Source organism: Eumetopias jubatus, unplaced genomic scaffold (assembly GCF_037043125.1).
Source record: "Eumetopias jubatus isolate StellerSeaLion01/CBP00866 unplaced genomic scaffold, mEumJub1_p1.0 scaffold_9, whole genome shotgun sequence".
NCBI lineage: Eukaryota > Metazoa > Chordata > Mammalia > Carnivora > Otariidae > Eumetopias > Eumetopias jubatus.
In genome coordinates, this window is record NW_028274815.1 from 2,417,770 (window position 1) to 2,436,078 (window position 18,309).

Below are 18,309 nucleotides of genomic sequence, written 5' to 3' on the forward strand. Positions count from 1 at the left end.
GCCTTGAGTCTGGTTCTCTTTCTGTTATGGTGATGCAGGGACCCAGGAACACAGGTAAGATATTTACACACGGGACTGTAGGCAGAGCACAGGTCACTTTATTATCATTCCATGCCCTGTTCTCAAAAGAAGGGCCATGGCACTTTCCTGGCACAGCTGTCTTTCCACCCACCTCATTGTTTAGTGAGCCAACCCAAGACAAGGCAACTGGAGATGCTGAGAAGCCTGGCTCTCACCGGAAGCACTCTGAAAGTTCCACTCCATGACAAGAGGCACAAATCCCAGACCTCCCAGTACTTGCCAAGTACTAAGCATTCCCTTGGGAAATTCAAAACTGTCTTCATGTGCTTATTAGTCCAAGCAAGTAAATGCTCCCTCTGGTGAACGTCCAGCCCGGTTCCTCATCAGAACTTCCCCCACCATGTGCCGCGCCCCAGGCAAGTTTAAGGTGACACCGGAAGGCAAGGAGGTGGAACACGACTTGTGCTTAAGCAGCAGAGACCAGGGTGGGTTGAACCTTCTATGGTAAGCGGTCTCCCCCCAGAAACAGCCTCTTTACTGAGAGCTGCCCCAGATCGCTAAGATGACAAACCAGGAAGCTAGTACCACCCGATGCCCTTCCTCACACAGCAGATCGCCTCCTCAGCGTTCTGGCAGATCACTTTACAAACACAAAAGAAAGAGTGAAAAGAAGGTAAAGCCCCAACTTCTTCACTCTGTGCTAGCTAAGTACCTACTTCTCTCCATCTCCCACACCCAAAATCACAGAGGTCCAGAGTGTATAAGAGAAACACCAAACCTCTTGAGCTACTCACGGATAATTGTGGCAACAACACTGCTCCTGGGGACATGCTCACTGGCGCGTTCACTCACACACTCACTCCTGTAAGTGCAAAGGCTGACCATTCAGCTCTGCCAAGGGGCTGCCACCTGCCCCTCGCCCACTCTGCTTTGCACTGCCAGATCCTCTGGAGGCCCCAGTGCAACCCAGCCTGATCTTACAGCGAAGAACTCGCCTCACACCTGAGCAGCAACACAGAAGCCACTGGCTGGCCTCCTGGAGACGTCGCCACATGCCCTCCCGCCCAGAGATGGGGCACCCTTGCCCTCCTGCCCAGAGAAGGGGCGCCCCTGCTGCCCGCCTGCAGCACACAACATTGGGCAGCCCTCTCTCTTCTCTGTCCCTCTCCTCTTCTCTGGCTTCTTCCCCTTAACTAGGAAAATCAAGTCGCATGTCCCCTTGTCCTTTGAAAATATCTCACCTTGACTCATTTGCTTCTCAAGCTGCTGCCAGACCTCCATTCTTCCATTTGCTGCCAAGCTTAATGGGGGCATAGACAGGGGAGCCTTCCTCGACCCTGCCCAGTTCCTCCCCTTCTGCTGAGCTGGCCTCACTGCAGCCACCCCGCAGCACTGCCCTCCCTGTGGCCTCCGGCGTCACAGCCATCAGACGCCCCTGACATGAGACCCCTCTGTCCCTTGGCCCCCGAGGACCCAGTCCGTCACCACCCAGTCCCCCTGTTCACGCTGTGGCTTTGCGCCCACGGTTCCATCCCGACGCTCCCGGGCCACACTTCCTTCCTAGCAAGCCCCCTTTCCCACAAGCATCATCACTGTAACCAGGCTGGTGACCGCGCACCCACTAACCAGGTCCGTGGCTAACAGCTCCTGATCCCACCTCGTGCCGACCAGGCCAACCACACGGGAACCCCTAACCCCACATCCCACCCTCCCTAGCTCCTCTCCAACCACACCGCCACCCCTCCCCACTCCTTGCTTGAGCAGCGTTGTCACAACCTCTTACCCAACCTTCCTGACATGAGTCTTCTTATTCCCGTTCACCCTCCACTTCCCACTCAAGTCAAATCGGGCCCTCAGGTTTTCGAGCAGTAGGCTAAAGTCTTCATTTTGCTCTTCCAAACCCTAGGGAATCACACAAAAGTAAGAACGAGAATAAAAAGCAGAAACAGACTGTCTTCAATGAAACTCAGAAACATCTATAATCCAAACACCTGCCATAAGAAGAAAGACTTGAAGGTAGAGGTCAGAGCTGAGAGGGGGGTTGAACAGAGCGGGCGCTGGCGACCCCCCCCCCCGCCACAAAGACACAGCAGGCACCGCGGGGATGGGACGGCATGACAGGTGCACAGCTGGTGGCAAGAGTCAGAGCAGGCCAAGCAGACTGGGCATCCTGTCTGGAAGCACTCTGGCCCCACAGAGTGGAAGGGTGCCGCACTGTGGGCAGCCGGCCTGGGCCATCGTCTTTGCCCGGGGATGAGTGAGGGCTGCAGATTCGCTCACAAACCAAAGCCTGCGCTGCAGGAATTCCCGCCAGTCTGGGGCCCGAGCCGGGCCCAAGTCCGCGTACACAGCCTACCGCAGCTGGACTGGAAGGCTCGCCCACGAGACACCAGGATCAGAGGAGCTCAGGAGCCCTGCGAGGGCACCACCAGGAGGGACAGCGAGGCAGAACAGCGGGAAAAGACCTCAGAAGACACACACGCGCTGACCACATGCTGCCACAGAAGAGCCAAAGCTCATACCAGCACACGTCTATAAAACCTAACAGAGCAGTCACCTCTTCAAAAATGAGAGAAAAAGAGAACAGAAAAGTAAAAGGTGAAAAATATCAAGACACAGCTTGGAGAAGATAAGGCATGACAACCGCAGGCGAAGCCTGGGCTCAAAGAGCTCACCGAGGGAAACACAGAGCCACTGCAGGAAGGACACAGGACGGACCCCCACTCACAGCAGGGGTATGGACAGGGCTAAGAAAGACCCCAACAAGTTTCAGGTAATAAAAGACATTGAGTTCAAACCGTAAGATACCCAGAAAACAGTAAAATCAAGAAGTCAGTGTTCAGAAGAAAATTCATGGTCTAAATGCTTACATTAAGAAAAAAGAATGACAGCAAACAAATTAGGCATGCAACTGAGGAGTCTTGGAAGAACACCTAAGGCTGTTCTGGATTCTGCTCTCCACACGGGCCTCCAGGAGGGAGGGCTGCTGGGTTGGTGTTTGATTCCTTCTCTGCCCTGTTCTAGGGCAGAGAGTAATGCCTGGCACACTGTAGACCAAAAGTACTTGTCGACCAACTAAATGAATGAATTTCCTAGGAAAATACAAACGACCAAACGTAACCTCAAAAGAAAGGAAGAAATCAGAACAGCTAGTGACCACAGATCCAAAAGCCAGTGTCGGGAGAGTGCCCGAGGCTCAGGAACGGGCAAAGTGGACAGACTCAAGCCACTTCAGTGGGGCAGAGTGGTCCCTCGGCATGTCTGCTGAAGGACCAGTGGCCCTCGCAACCAGAGAAGGCCTTCTTTTTTTTTTTTTTTAAGATTTATTTATTTATTTGAGACAGAGAAAGGGGCAGAGAGAGAGAGAGAATCTCAAGCAGACTCCTACTTAGCGCGAAGTCCGACACGGGGCCCTATCCCACAGCCCCGAGATCATGACCTAAACCAAAACCAAGTCAGACACACAACCAGCTGAGCCACCCAGGTGCCCCAAGAGGGTCTTCTTAATGCCAAAAGTTTCAAAGAAATAAGCGTGAAGGAGAGAAATAGTCTTATTTGTAGAGACTTTTGAAATAGTCATAAAGAACTACAGTTCTGTTAACTGAGAACTTCAGATTAAACTCAAACTGGGAAGGCTGATTTCTCCTGCCCAGTACACTGAGAGTGTGTGTGAAGGCATCTGAAGTCTCATTTACACTATTTCAAATTCAAACAATGCTGGAGAAACAGCCGTAACAAAAATTACAATCATAATTAGAATAATGTATACAATATTCAAATATGCAACAAACCTATAGAATGTAACTATAAGATGGCTTTGTGCTAAAAATGTGTCACTGTTAAAATGCGGTGTCTTTGTGCCTAGTTTGGGAGCAGTCAATCCACCTACCACCTGACCACGGTTACTGGATGTCCTGTAAAATAACTCACCCCCCTTTCAGAAAAGAGCCCTAAAATCCAGCCCAGAAGGGGCAGTATATTCCTTGTCTTATTAATGTAAATAGACTCCAGTAATCATCCTGCAAACAAGTATGGTGGTTACAGCACAGCGGGCTGGGACCGTCTAGCCCAGTAACACAAACAATGGACAAGAGAATGCAAGACAGGGAACTGGGGCGCCCAGAGGGCAAACAGCAGCTGTACCGGCACATGGCTAGCAAGCGCACCACTCACCAGGAAATTCGGGATATGCATACACAAAAATAAGGTGTTAAACTTAAAATTCTGGGTGCCTGGGTGGCTCAGTCAGTCAAGCCTTTGGCTCAGGTAATGACCCCTGGGATCGAGCCCCACATTGGGCTCCCTGTTTCAGCAGGGACCCTGCTTCTCCCTCTGCTGCTCCCCCCGCTTGTGCACTGGTTCTCTCTCTCTCTGAAAAATAAATTTAAAAAATACAATCTTTATGAACAAGTGGTAAAGAGAAAAAAGTTCTAAGTTGAATGTGGCTGTTATCCGGGAAACAGATAATATGGAAAAGGCGTGTTTAGGGTCTGCAGTTCTTAATCAGATTTTCAGCAATCTGACTTCTTAAAAGACTAGTAAGAATTACTTGGATTTTCTTTTTAATTTTAAATATACAAAAATAAAAAAAACTAAAACACAAGTCAAAAGTTGCTTCCTATGAGCTAAAAGATGTCAATCACATAATGCCATAATGTCCCATAAACACAAACGTGCTCAGCACTTTTATTTTAAGGACCCCTGTATGGTGCTCTTCTGCCTTTTATTTGACATAGAAGGACCTCATTTTACCCTCGAGCCTCATTACCTCAGTCAACGGACAACAATCAGATCCCCATCTTCTTTTATTTTTTTAAGGATTTTATTTATTAAGAGAGAGAGAGAGATAGAGCATGCGTGCGCGCGCGCACACGCGCGCACACACACACACACACACAAAGCAGGGGGGAGGGGCAGAGGGAGAGGGAGAAGCAGAGTCCCCACTGAGTGAGGAGCCCAATGCAGGGCTCGATCCCAGGACCCTAAGATCGTGACCTGAGCCGAACGCAGATGCTTAACTGACTGAGTGACCCAGGCACCTCCAGATCCCCATCTTCGAAAGTAAAGTGTTCTCCACAGTGATTTGAATGTCACTGACAACCAAACCTCCACTGTGACTTCCAGTTCTTTTTATGTTTACCGTAGTAACAGTTCTTCAGATTCAAGAATGTCATGGCCCAGAAGCTGTCCAAAATAAAGAAGCATAAAAATCTGCTACTTCTTTTAAGATAAAGGAGAAATTCAGATAAAACATTTGATGCCCAAGGCAAGGATCCACTCCTTGATATTAATCCCAGGAAATAACATTTGTTATCTCAAAGACCCAACACTGAAGATCAAAACCTCTGTTATTTCTCAAGGAGATTTCTTAAGCAAATGAAGAAGTGATTCGGTACACTGGAGTCAGATGTACACTTTAGGAAGTATGAGGTCAGGGACCCTCAATCTCCCCACAGGCTCCCTCTGCATGTGGCCACACACCCACCTTTTCCAGGAGAAAGCAGTGCAACTTTGCACTTAAGGGGCTTTGAAGTTCGCTTGGGTTTAAAGCCTCTCTAGGTTAGAATCCCAAGTCTGGCTAGGTGGGCGTGGCCCACAGAACAGCATCTACAAGTAGGACCGAGAGAGAAGTGAAACACAGGCAGTCTGCAGCAGGGTACCCCCCACAAGAACGCTCTCAAAAGCAGCTAGTTAAGGCTCAATCTTGGGTAATGGAGCCCAAGGTCAAACACTGTAACATAGCTCATTCCTCACAGGACACTTGGATACTGCCTCGTATGGATTTATCTGTAAGAATTTTGTCTTATGATAATAATTAGAACATTTCATGAATGCTTATTATGTGCCAGGCAATGTTCTAAGTGCTTGAATTAAATGTATTAACTCATTTAATTTTCCTAACAGCCACAGGGGATCCAGGCTCATTTTCCCATTTTATTGGCGAGGAAACTGAAGCCGAAGGTTACACAGCTAGTAAGGGCTGGAACCAGGATTTAAAGATTTTATTTATTTACTTATTTATTTATTAGAGAGAAAGAGAGCACAAGCAATCAGGGGCAAGGGAAGAGGGAAAGGGAGATGGCGAGAGAAAATCTCCAGCAGACTCCCCGCTGAGCAGGGAGCCCAAGGCAGGGAACGATCTCACAACCCTGAGATCACGACCTGAGCCGAAATCAAGAGTTGGGCGCTCAACCAACTGAGCCACCGAGACGCCCCTGGAGCCAGGATTTAAACTTCAGGAGTTGTGGTGGTGTCCAGGCTTTTAGCAAGTAACGCTGCAGCTTCTCTCAATGTGAGCTTCTTGAAACCAGAATCATTTCTATTTTTTAGGGTTTTTTTTAAGATTTTTATTTACTTGTTTGAGAGAGAGGAGAGAGAGAGCATGAGCGGTGGGGAGCAGCAGAGGGAGGGGGAGAAGCAGACTCTCTGCTGAGCAGGGAGCCGGACACAGGGCTCGATCCCAGGACCCTGAGATCAGGACCTGAGCCCAAGGCAGACACTTAACCGACTGGGCTACCCAGGTGCCCCCATAATTTATATTTTTAACACACATTTGGGGCACACAATTATGTTATCAGGTACTTCATAAGGCAGTGAACTGTGTTTTGGGTCCCTCTATCTGTCCTTAAGTGCCTTAAGGTTCCCGAAAGCCATCCGAAGAGCTAAACCGATACAGGGCTCTGTTAGGACCTGCACAGTGCGACCTACCTGCCCTTCCGGCTCCCCCCGACCCCTCTCCCCCTCACTTCGCCCCGCTATCCGTAGACCTCCCGGCGGCCCTGCTAACCGCGTGTGCATTCCCGCCCCACGGCTCGCACGGCGGGTGCGGGCCCCCGGCACTTCACAGCCCTGTGCTGCGCGCCTACCACGTGATGGCCCCGGGGAACAGGCACCGCAGAGCACCGGGCGAAGAGAAGTACGACACGCGCGGTCAAGAGGTGAAATCCGAGCAGAGTCTGTGGGCCCATTCACAGCACTGCGCCAGTGTGAATGATTTCAAAGCTTGGATCCAGTTGCCACGGTCACGTGGGACGTCAGAGTTCGGGGCGACTGGGGTAGGGCACCAGGGCACTTTCCGTTTCTCTTCCCAACGCTGACGTCCCGACCGCACGCCCGTCCCCCGCACCCCAGAAAGCCCGCCGGCGCGGTGCGGGCCTCCACGAAGGGCACGCCGCACGCACACAGCAGCCCCCAGCGACCCCCAGGGCTGTCGGGAGAGGCGGCGGCGGGGACCCCCAGCGCGGGCGTCGCGGGCGCCGGCGCTACGCCCACCCTGCGTGCTGCAGGACCGGGGCCTTCCCGCATAACCAAGTCCCTTAGAGGCGCCCCCCGCAGCCCCGCCTCCCGGTCCTCAGCTGCGCAGCGGGGCTGGGGACGCGCCGGCCTCGCTCTGCGAACCGCGCGGCGCCGGGGGCCCTCCTGGGACGCACCTGGAACTCCAGCCCGTAGATCACCGGGGCGTCGTCCTCCATGCTGCGGCCACTCACACGCCTAAGGCCTGTCCCTAGAGCGGACGCGCCTCCCGGTCAGCACCCATTCATTCCCTCCCGCCCAGGAGGCCCGAACCCGGAGCCTTTTAGGCCCACCTCGGCTCCCGTAGGCCTTCCTTCCTGTATTTTCCTGGCGCGTCATCAATGCGCTCCTCGCCGGCTGCCAATGGATGTGGCTCCGGGCTCGTGCGCATGCTCACTTGACTGCATACGGGTTCTCGCCCCTCCGGGCCGCAGGAGGAGAACCCGGCCGGGAGGGGCCTGGCCCGGCGCCAAATCTGCAGGGGCGGAGGAGGGGCGGGGCGGAGGAGGGGCGGGGCGGAGGAGGGGCGGGGCGGAGGAGGGGCGGGGCGGAGGAGGGGCGGGGCGGAGGAGGGGCGGGGCGGAGGAGGGGCGGGGCGGAGGAGGGGCGGGGCGGAGGAGGGGCGGGGCGGAGGAGGGGCGGGGCGGTGGGGCCTGGACTGCGGGGGCCGGTGGGCGGGCGTCACTCAGACGTCACCTACTTGGAGCCCTCCCTGCTCCGTTGTCCCAGAGACAATCCCTCACCCGGATCTGTGACGTGTGGCTTCTTATGGTTAGTGCTTAAGCGGGGCGCAGGGACCGACGCTCTACAGGCGCTGTCTTGAAGTTCTTCGCCCTAACCCTGCGCCTAAGGTACCGTGCTTCCATTTTAAGAGATGAGAGGCTGCAAAATTGACGAACAGTTAAGCGCACCGAGGTCATAAGTTGGGGAGCCAGGATGTGTGCCTGGTCTGTGGACTACCGGGGCACTACCCAGGACCCCTAAGGTCAGGGGCCACGCTCATTCAGGCGGCAGGCAGCCAACACTACGGGGGGGAGGGCACGGGGGGGGGGGCAGAAGCAGTACCAGTGCTGCGCCAGGGAGTGATGCCTGGCATCACACCTATGGCAGCATCTGACCAGCCTTGGGCTCTGAATGGGAACCTGCTGGGAAGACCCTGGGTTCCCTGGAGACGTCCAGGGATGGTGGTGGAGGACACTACTGAGCACCCCCTGACTGTGCTGGCCTTGACCATGTCCTTAACAGACAGAAAGGAAACTGCATGGAATCCCAAAATGCCATAGCAAACCCCCTTCACTAAGCTGGGTTCCTCTGCTTTCCAAGACCACACACCTCTCCAACTGTGTGATTATTTAACTTTTCTCTCAACCCTTAATCCATCTTCATGACAAAATCAAGCCCTGGAACAGGTATATGAAAAGATGCCCAACATCTCTGATCAACAGGGAAATGCAAATCAAAACCGCAATGAGATACCACCTCACACCTGTAAGGATTGCTGGTATCAAAAAGTCAAAAGACAGCAAGCGTTGGCAGGCAGTGGAGAAAAGGGAACCCTTATACGCTGTTGGTGGGCATGTAAGCTGGTGCAGCCACTGTGGAAAACAGTATGGAGCTTCCTCAAAAAGTGGAAAATGGAAGTACCATATGTTCCAGCAAAATCCCACTTCCGGGAGTCAAAGGAAATAAAGTCACCATGTCAAAGAGACATCTGCACACTCGTGTTCATTGCAGCCTATTCACAGCAACCAAGACATGGAAACAACGTAAGTGTCCATAGACAGATGAATGGAGAAACAAAACGTGGCACACATGGGTGCCCCCCCCCCCACACACACAGAATGGAATGTTATTTAGCCTTAAGAAGGAAATCCTGTCATTTTTTAAAAGGATGAATCTGGAGGACATTCTGTTAAGTGAAATAAGCCAAACACAGAAAGACAAATATTGCATGGGTACACCTACATGGGAAATACGGAAAAAAAAAAACTTTCAACTCATTGTAGAAATAGAGTGGTGCTTACCGGAGGCTGAGGGGTAAGGGGAAAGGAGAGAGTGATCAAAGGATCCAACTTTTCAATTACAATGCAAATGAGTCCTGGAGACCTGATGTACAGAAAGGTGACTACAGTTAGTAAGATACCCTACACTTGAATCTGTTGAGAGTAGATGTCAAGGCTTTTCATCACTCACCCCCCAAAAAAGGTAACAGATTGGGATGATGGATGTGTTAATTTGATCACCTGTGGTACTCATTTCACAATGTGTACATGTGTCAAGACATTACATTGTACACATTGAATATAGACTATATTGTCAAAAATAAAAAAACCTGGGGCGCCTGGGTGGCTCAGTAGTAAGCGTCTGCCTTCGGCTCAGGTCAAGATCCCAGGGTCCTGGGATCGAGCCCCACATCGGGCTCCCTGCTCCGCGGGAAGCCTGCTTCTCCCTCTCCCACTTCCCCTGCTTGTGTTCCCTCTCTCGCTGGGTCTCTTTCTCTCTGTCAAATAAATAAATAAAATCTTTTAAAAATAAGTAAATAATTAATTAAAAATTTTAATCACTTATGAAAAGAAGACAAAGGGTTTTTCTCCGTTGTATCCTAATGCCTAGTGCCCTGCCAGGCACAGTTAATATTCAACAGATATCCCTCAAATGAATAAAGAGCCCTCAGTGATTCCAGTAAAAAAATCAAGGAAGCAGAGGCGCAGACTGAGCGTCCTATTCACTGTCTCCGATTGCCCGAGATTAAGCCGTGGAGCTAAGAGAAAGCAGTGTCCCTTCCCCGCCCACCATAGCACCTTGGTGAGTAGGCCCCGCCCACCGCAGCACGAACCGGAAATGGCTGGGAGGCCGTCCCCGCACTAGGCCTGCGCAAAAGCAGCACGAACGGAGAGCGCGCGCAGGCGTAAAAGCCGGGGGAGGGGCCGGCCCCAGGCTCTCCTTCCGGTCCTCCTCCGCTCTCTCCCCGGACTCTGGTCGCGGCAGCGGGTGACCGCTTCCCCAACCCCGGGGGGCAGGGGGCAGGTGAGACTCGGGGCCTGGACTGTGGGGAGGGGGTCAGGTCGTCCCTGGCCGCAGCCTCGCCGGCCCTGACCCCGGCCGCTCGGGAAGCTCCTCCCCGGGAGGTGGACCCCTTCGGTGGCCTGTCGCCGCCCCCCCGCGGGGAGGAAGGGTCTCTTCATCGGGGTCGCCTGCCGGAGCTCCCTTCCGGGGTCTCCTGTCCCGGTGCCCGCCTGTGGGGCCCCTCCGCGGGCTCTGCTCCGTGACGTCTCGTCCTGGGAGGTCTCCAGGTCCCCGCTGTGGCACTCAGTGAGCAGCTCGGCCTGAGCAGGCCCCTTGACTTCTCTTGTTAGCTTGCTCTTCCGTAGACAGACGGGACCTGCCCGACCAAACTCAGCATTGGGAGGGTACCTGCGGCGGTTTGTGTGGGCGCGTAGACGCCGCTCTTACGCCACGTCCTGGTTCCTTCCAGAGCCGCATTCGGGACGGGACTGATCGATAGAGTGCGTATACTGCGAAGACTGAAAACATTTATTTTATTTATTTATTTGACAGAGAGAGACCCAGCGAGAGAGGGAACACAAGCAGGGGGAGCGGGAGAGGGAGAAGCAGGCTTCCCGCGGCGCAGGGAGCCGGACGCGGGGCTCGATCCCAGGACCCCGGGATCATGACCTGAGCCGAAGGCAGACGCTCAATGACAGAGCCACCCAGGCGGCCCAGAAAGCATTTATTTTAAAAAAAGCACAGGGCTCAGAGATATATTCTGAAATGCATGTGTGTGTTTCTCACACTTGACCACAGAAGTTTAACCAGGCGGAGCTTGGACTACAGTTTCCCCCTTCTCGTGGTTGCTGGAAGATATGGTGTCTTTGCGTCCAAATGCTCTCCTCCTGGCTTCCTTTCATGAATTCAGGATGGTACCCGGTGACAGCCCCTGAGCCTGGCCCACTGTGGTGGGATGGGAGAGGGGGAGGGGAATGCAATTAGGGTAATTTGGTGGCAGTGTCTTTCACTCGTCCTCACAGTCTGATTTCCAGCAGCATGTTAGCACTGTGCTGCTTTATGAAAATTATAGTTTACTGTGCTAATGTATATGTAGCTCATTACAGTTTAGAAGTGCCTTGTGCATCAGTTACTCTTTATTCCTTATGACCCCAATTTACAGACTGAGGAAAGCAAAACTAAGAAATTAAGTCATTTTTCAAAGATTGCTTAGTAGTGAAGCTAAGACTCAGCAGTTTTCAGAGCTTGTGTTCAGTGCTCCTTCTGACTCACGTCTGCTGCTCTGGATGGTGATCTGTCCTAGCAGCCTTACAGGGAGAGCAAAGGCAGAAAAATCTGTGTTGAAATCAAATATTGACAGTATGCCTTTGGCCAAATCATCTGGTTTTCTCTGCAGCATAATGGAGGTAATAATGGTACTCTCTAAGTTGGTCCTGAGGATTAAATAAGATAACACATGTAAAATGCTTGATCTGCAGTGGGTGTTCTTTACATGGGGGCTTTTGTAAGTATATGCTAATTAGATTTCCACTACATGGCATATATTTTCATGGAAATAGGGTTTACATTATCGCAGTCTGGTAAAAGACTTATAATTCCAGCATCATGTTCAGAAAGGGAACCTGAACTGTAGTTTTGTTCTTAGTGAGTTGTTCTTAATGAAACTTCAGTTCTTAAATAATCACTTAAAAGTTAGTACTTAAAAAAAAAAAAAGTAAGGTGGGGCACCTGGGGGCTCAGTCGGTGAAGCATCTGCCTTCGGCTCAGGTCATGATCTGGGGGTCCTGGGATCGAGCCCCGTATCGGGCTCCTTGCTCAGCAGGGAGTCTGCTTCTCCCTCTCCCTCTGCCTCTCCCCCCTATTCGTTCTATTTCTTCTCTCAAAAAAGTAAATAAAAATCTTTAAGAAAATATAAACGAGCTTTGGTTTCAAGAAGGTTACAGTGAGAGAAGCAGCAGCGTTAGTTGCTAAAAGCCTGGACACCACCACAACTTCTGAAGTTTAAAGCCTGGCTCTAGGGGCGTCTCAGTGGCTCAGTTGGTTGAGAGTCCAACTCTTGATTTCAGCTCAGGTCATGATCTCAGGGTTGTAGGATCAAGCCCCGAATAGGGCTCCACACTGGTCCTGGTGCCTGCTTGAGATTCTGTCTCTCCTTCTCCCCCTGCTCCCCCCACCCTGCTCATGCATTAGCTCCCTCTCTCTCTCTCAAAAAAAAAAAAAAAAAAGGCATTAATTAAGGGCATCGTGCAAAGCACTCACCTGAACAAAAAGTCCACTTTGCTAGCATTTTAATGCTAACGTAAGCTAAAATCATGTCTATGATTTAATAAAATTATTAAGCCAATAATAGAAATAATGAATTATGTTACACAGAAAAAAACAAATACATCTGCTGTTCCATTTTTTAATTATGAAATACAAAGACCACATGTAACATTCGTGGAAGACATAAAGATCAAGTGCAAACCTGACCCAGTCTTCTGCCCACCAGAATAGAAATGGACAGTTGCCAATGGCTTGTTCATGTGTCCCTCCCTGATCAAACCTCTTGCCATCACCTCCAGCCCCCTCCCCAAAGGAATGGGTATTATAATCACCTTGCTTTTGCACTTGTATTCTTAAAACAATATATTGTTTAATTTATGTGTTTTTGAACCTTATACAGAAAATTATGCTGCTTATTTTTCTACTCATTCTTTGTGCAAAATTAGATATGTGAGGTTCAAACATTGATGCACTAGATATAGCATGGTTCATTCATTTTACATTTAATGTTCCATTTTTAATATGCTATTTATTTATTATTGTGTCTACGGGCAGTCCTTGTTTCCAGATTTTTTTTTTTTTAATCTTTGGAAGGAGGCGGGTATTTTGTTTGGAGTTGCTGTTGATAAGCATTCATGGTCATAGCTTATGCTACCATGTGAGGAGTTCCTCTGTGATACATAGGTCATAGAACCATTTATTGTCTTCATCAAAACTCTTGAGAGCGAAAAGACATACTTAGTTTTAACCATAGCCGTGGTTACGAATGGAAGCGTCCTGGAAAAATGAAGATGGATGGCTATTGAGTGACAGGATTCATGCTTGTGAAATGCGTATCCCTTTCAGCCTGTTTGGATCTCTGGCCTATTTTTCTGTTGGGTCATTTATTGTCCTATTGAGTTATAGGAATTTTTTATATATTCTTGATACTAATTAAGAAGTCTGACCATACCAAGTGTAGGTAAATGTGATTTACAAGAATACTTTCACACTGCTACTATGTGTGTAAATGGGTACAAACACTTAGGAAGGCAATTTGACATCCAGCAAAGATGAAGAGATATATTCTTTATGAACCAACATACACAAAACATTTGATAACTAACATCTTGAAGAAATTTGCACATAAACACCAGGAGACATGTATGAGAATATTCATAATGGCACTGTCTGTACTATCAGAAACCTAAAAACACCTCAGATGTTCATCGGTGATAGAATAGAGCATATGTTGGGGTGCCTGGGTGACTCATTCGGTTAAGCGGCTGCCTTCAGCTCAGAAGCAGGCTCCCCATTCAGTGGAGAGCCTGCTTCTCCCTCTCCTTCTGCCTGCCTCTCTGCCTTCTTGTGCTCTCTATCTCTCTGTCAAATAAATAAATAAAATCTTAAAAAAAAAAAAGAATAGATCATATGTTGTGACAGCATCACACAACAGGGCACTCTCAACAGCAAAGATGAATGAATCCCAGCCTCACGCTACTAATAAAGTTGAATCTCAAGGTTAAGTGTAGAGAGGGGAAATTGAGTCAAAAACTGAAAAATCTAAGTAACGTGTTAAGGAAGTAAGCATGTGGAAGATTAAAGAAAAATAAGAGTATGGCAAATTTCAGAATATTACCACTAAAGGGGAGGGAAGTAAATATTAGAGTGTCTCAACCGTATGTTATAAATATTGTTTGTATCCACTCAAAATTCGTTAAAAGTTTTTTATAGAAATGCACCTTTAGGAGAGAAAGGGAAAAGTTACAAGAAAAGAACCTCTAAGTTCTCCTACTGAGAGAAAAAAATTTGTACCTGAGCTATCCCTTTCTGTCCAGAATATCTCCATCACCCCTATGCCATTTTTCTATTTGCCTCATGTAGTGTGTGTTGGCTACCTAGCTTTCTCTCTGTGTCACTCCCTACAACATGGGAGTACCGAGTTACCCTGGGATCTAAGACACAGTAGTATGCTGTGAGTTGCAGAGCATTTCAAAACAGCCCTTTGGCAGTGGTTTTTAATAAATATGTAGTTTCTATTCAGAAATTAGGATTGGGGTGCCTGGGTGGCTCAGTTGGTTGAGCATCTGCCTTTGGCTTAGGTCGTGATCCCAGGGTCCTGGGATCGAGTCCCGCATCGGGCTCCCTGCTCAGTGGAGAGCCTGCTTGTCCCTCTCCCTCTGCCCTTCCGCCAAGGAAATTAGGATTAACAATATTTTTACTCTGGATTAGACAGCACCTTTTTAGACTTTATCACTAGGAAACATTGATTTCCTAATTTAGATTGGATTAGAAACAAGGTTTCTAAAGAGAAAACATAGTTACTAACAAGCATTGACTTGCAAGAATGTTGATGTTTACCTAGCTTTCTTCCTTTCAGAAGATTGTTACTTTAAAAACATTTTAGATAAATTGGTAAATACAATTGCTGCCTTGGAGTTTTATCCTTTGCCTACCTGCTCTGCAGAAAAGTTACATTTCTACTCTCAATAAATAAGTTTCCCCAAAGCTCTCTAGGAGCTGTCATTTCTAAAAATTTGTCTATGTCCTAGACAATTTTTTTTCTAAAAAATCATAGTTTCAATCTGTGTTTCTTGCTGTAAGTATTCAGTCCACATCATGAGTGGGTCTTGTAGAGTGATTAGCTGTCTCTTATTCCAATGAATTGTGGGAAGTAGCACATTGTTATCTAGACAGTCTTTCCTATGGTGCCCCCATTTTAGTCTGTCTCTGTATCTAATACATACAAATTAACCTTGACTGGCAGTTATTTTTGCTTATTTTAAGAGTAGAACTTTCTCTACTCTTCCCTGTATATAAAGAGAACACTGATTTTGCCAGTTCTGATATTCTTTACCTTTTCCTGTAATTGTATCGGACCTTTTCTTATATCCTGCATTGTTCTACAATTAACCATTAGTGTAGTATTGGGGTTTCTGGAGTTAAAATCTGAACTGTTTTTATTCTGAGAGGGGCTCAGAGCCAAGTTAACCCAGCTGTAGTTACTGGCATCTCCCAGGTAGGCAGGCACTGTGCTGGGGCTGGGTTAGTCAGGAGGGACCAAACTCCATTCCTGGCAGTGTCGGGAGTCAGACTGAGCCACCCAAGCGCCTCTACCAGTGATTTTATTATTTTCTTTTAAAGATTTTATTTTTAAGTAATCTCTATCTACACCCAATGTGGGGCTCGAACTCACAACCCCAAGATCAAGAGTCATGTGCTCTACCGACTGAGCCAGCCAGGTGCCCCACTACCAGTGATGTTGCTGAGTCCCATCACTGCTCTGATTCTCAGCGTCCCCTTCTGTGTATTAGGGCATTGATGGTGTTGCATTCAGCTGCTGTCCAGGTGAAAGGAAGTCGTGCTTGCTGTTCCCATGGTCTTCCTGCCCAGCCTCTCCTGCAGAGAGGACCCAGGGGACAGCCCCGCATGTGACGGCATGTCCATTCTTTGATGTTCTCCAGGCAACCTCTCCTCTGCCTTGCTGTGAAACGTTACCAGAAAAGGGCTTTTTGTTCCTTTTTCATTTCATTTTTGACTCCTTTATAGCTAATCAGGTGAATATGTAACAAATGGGGAATTAGTAACTGACTATGCTGGACAAGAAACTTCTCCAAAATGTGTACCTTTGATTATCTACTTTGATCTTGTTTTTGGAGCTCAAGGTGACCAGGCTGCAAAAAGGAAGGACGCCTAATTTGGAATACTGTGGAAGTGTTACCAAAGAAGTACTCTTATCTAGAGATCAGCTAGGTATAGTTTTTAAAGGTCAAGCAGGCATTTTTTTTTCTAGAGAAACCCTCATCTTAATTGGACTTTGTTCACTCTAAGAATAGAACTATATACAGTAACTTTTGCTAAAAAAGTTCTTCAAGAAAAGGAGCACATTTTCTTTAGAGTTCAAACTCCTTGTTTCATTCTGTGGCCTCTACCATCCAGTGTCCCAACCCAGCGTTTCAGCTTTAACCGGCCCTGGTTTCTCTGCTTACTAGCGGCACGGCTTTGAGCGAGCTTGACCTCCCTGAGCATCAGCTTCCTCATCTGCAAGATGAAGAAAATGATAGTGGTTGTATCACAGGGTGGTTCTGAGGATCAAGTAAGAACATACACATACAACCCTTAGAACAGTACCGAGGACAGAATTCGCACCAGTAATTTGTCTGGTTCGCTGTCATTAGCTCCAGTGGTCAGCCTGCCTCAGTGAGGGTGCCTCTGTCTTGGTACAGTTTTTCTTTCTCATGCTCAATGCAGGCAGACAGTGTCCCAGGGAGAATGGGGAGATTGTTACAGGTTGGAGTGTCTTGGCTTCATGGAAGAGGGGTCTACAACTGGGTCATAATAGAGGTTTTTTTTTTGTTGTTGTTGTTGTTGTTGTTTTAGTTTGCTTTCAAAATCTCATTCTTTATTATTACCGACTTACTGCACATTGCCCCAAACCCACTTTAGCACTTCTCATGGGAAAATGTCACAGGCACGATCCATTCAAGTTTCCCGAACTTTTATAACCAAAACCTGACACGTGGACCCACATAGGTGCATACTACAATAATATGACTTTCTCTAGAAATGCAACCCAAGGAGACTCAGCCATCGTCCCTAATAGTATAAATCCGCGAGAACTGAATTAAGATTGTTGGCTAGGCTGGTAGGCAGGGGCCAGGCAATAGGGCCTTTGTGTTTTCTTGGCTTCTCGCCTACTCTGCCTGCTAAGAACAAGTAGGGTTTAAAAGGCTGGAGACCTGACCCCCATTAGGAAGGCTAGTATCAGAACAGGAAGTAACAAGTATCATCAAGAACGTGGAGAAATTGAAATCTTTGTGTATTCTTGCAGGAAATGTAAAATGGTGCAACTACTATGGAAAAGTTTGTTGGTTGCTCAAGTAATTAAAAATAGAATTGTCATATGATTCAGCAGTCCTACTTCTGGGTATATACCCAAAGGAATTAAAAGCAAGGACTCAAAGAGATATTTGTACATGCATGTTCATGGCAGCAGTCAGTGGCTGAAGCATGGAAGCAAGCCAAGTGTTCATCGTGGATGAAGGCGGAAGCAAAATGTGGTATGGAGATACAATGGAATATTAGTCAACCTGAAAAAATAAGGAAATTCTGACATACTACAACATAGGTGAACCTTGAGGGCATTAAGCTAAGTGAAATAAGCCAGTCACAAAAGGGCAAATACTGTGGTGTCCCACTTATGTGAAGTACCTAGAGTAGTCACATTCACGGAGTCATAAAGTAGAAGGCCGTTATCAGGGACTGGCATTGGGGGACAGGGGGTGCTGGGGAGTCATTGTTTAATGGGTACAGTGTTTCGGTTTTGCAAAATGAGAAGAGTTCTGGAGATTGGTGGTGGTGATGGTTGCACAATGATATGCATGCACTGAATACCCCTTCATTGTGAAGTCAAAAATGGTTAAGATGGTAAATGATCAAGATGGTTACGTTATGTGTCTTTTACCATGATCAATCAATTGATAGATGGCTGGAGAAATGGAGTCTTTTGAGTTTACACCACGTGAATATACAACTGTTAAACATTTTTTAGTAGGAGTTGTGGTAGGCTTACTGCAAACTTGTGAGCAGAAGGTTCAGAGATTGCCCATATCCCCTCCACCTCCCTCACCAAGCAGTACATGTTTTGCAGTCAGTGAAGCTGCGTTGACACATCATTATCACACAAAGTCCATAGTCCGCATTAGGGTTCACTCTCGGTGTTGTGCCTTCCATGAGTTTGGGCAA

General features: G+C 48.4%; 2 protein-coding genes across 6 annotated transcripts in view; one reads left to right on the plus strand and one right to left on the minus strand.

Annotated features, from left to right (window-relative positions):
- Positions 1-7,636, minus strand: part of EIPR1 (EARP complex and GARP complex interacting protein 1) — a 135,712-nt gene extending 128,076 nt beyond the window's left edge. For 2 of the 4 annotated variants that reach the window (XM_028099498.2, XM_028099497.2), the window contains exon 1: positions 7,452-7,636. In XM_028099498.2, coding sequence (XP_027955299.2) covers positions 7,452-7,493 — 42 coding nt within the window. In that variant the 5' untranslated portion in view covers positions 7,494-7,636. Of the gene's footprint in view, positions 1-6,887; positions 7,086-7,451 lie in introns of those variants that run through there. The other 2 variants (XM_028099499.2, XM_028099496.2) reach the window with 2 other exon arrangements.
- Positions 7,637-10,241: 2,605 nt separating this feature from the next.
- The window catches only part of TRAPPC12 (trafficking protein particle complex subunit 12), a 95,047-nt gene continuing 86,979 nt past the window's right edge, over positions 10,242-18,309 (plus strand). Inside the window, exons 1-2 of one of the 2 annotated variants that reach the window (XM_028099635.2) lie at positions 10,242-10,341; positions 17,396-17,624. The gene's annotated coding sequence lies outside the window, so the exon portion shown is untranslated. The remainder of the gene's footprint in view (positions 10,342-17,395; positions 17,625-18,309) is intronic. The other variant, XM_028099636.2, reaches the window with a different exon arrangement.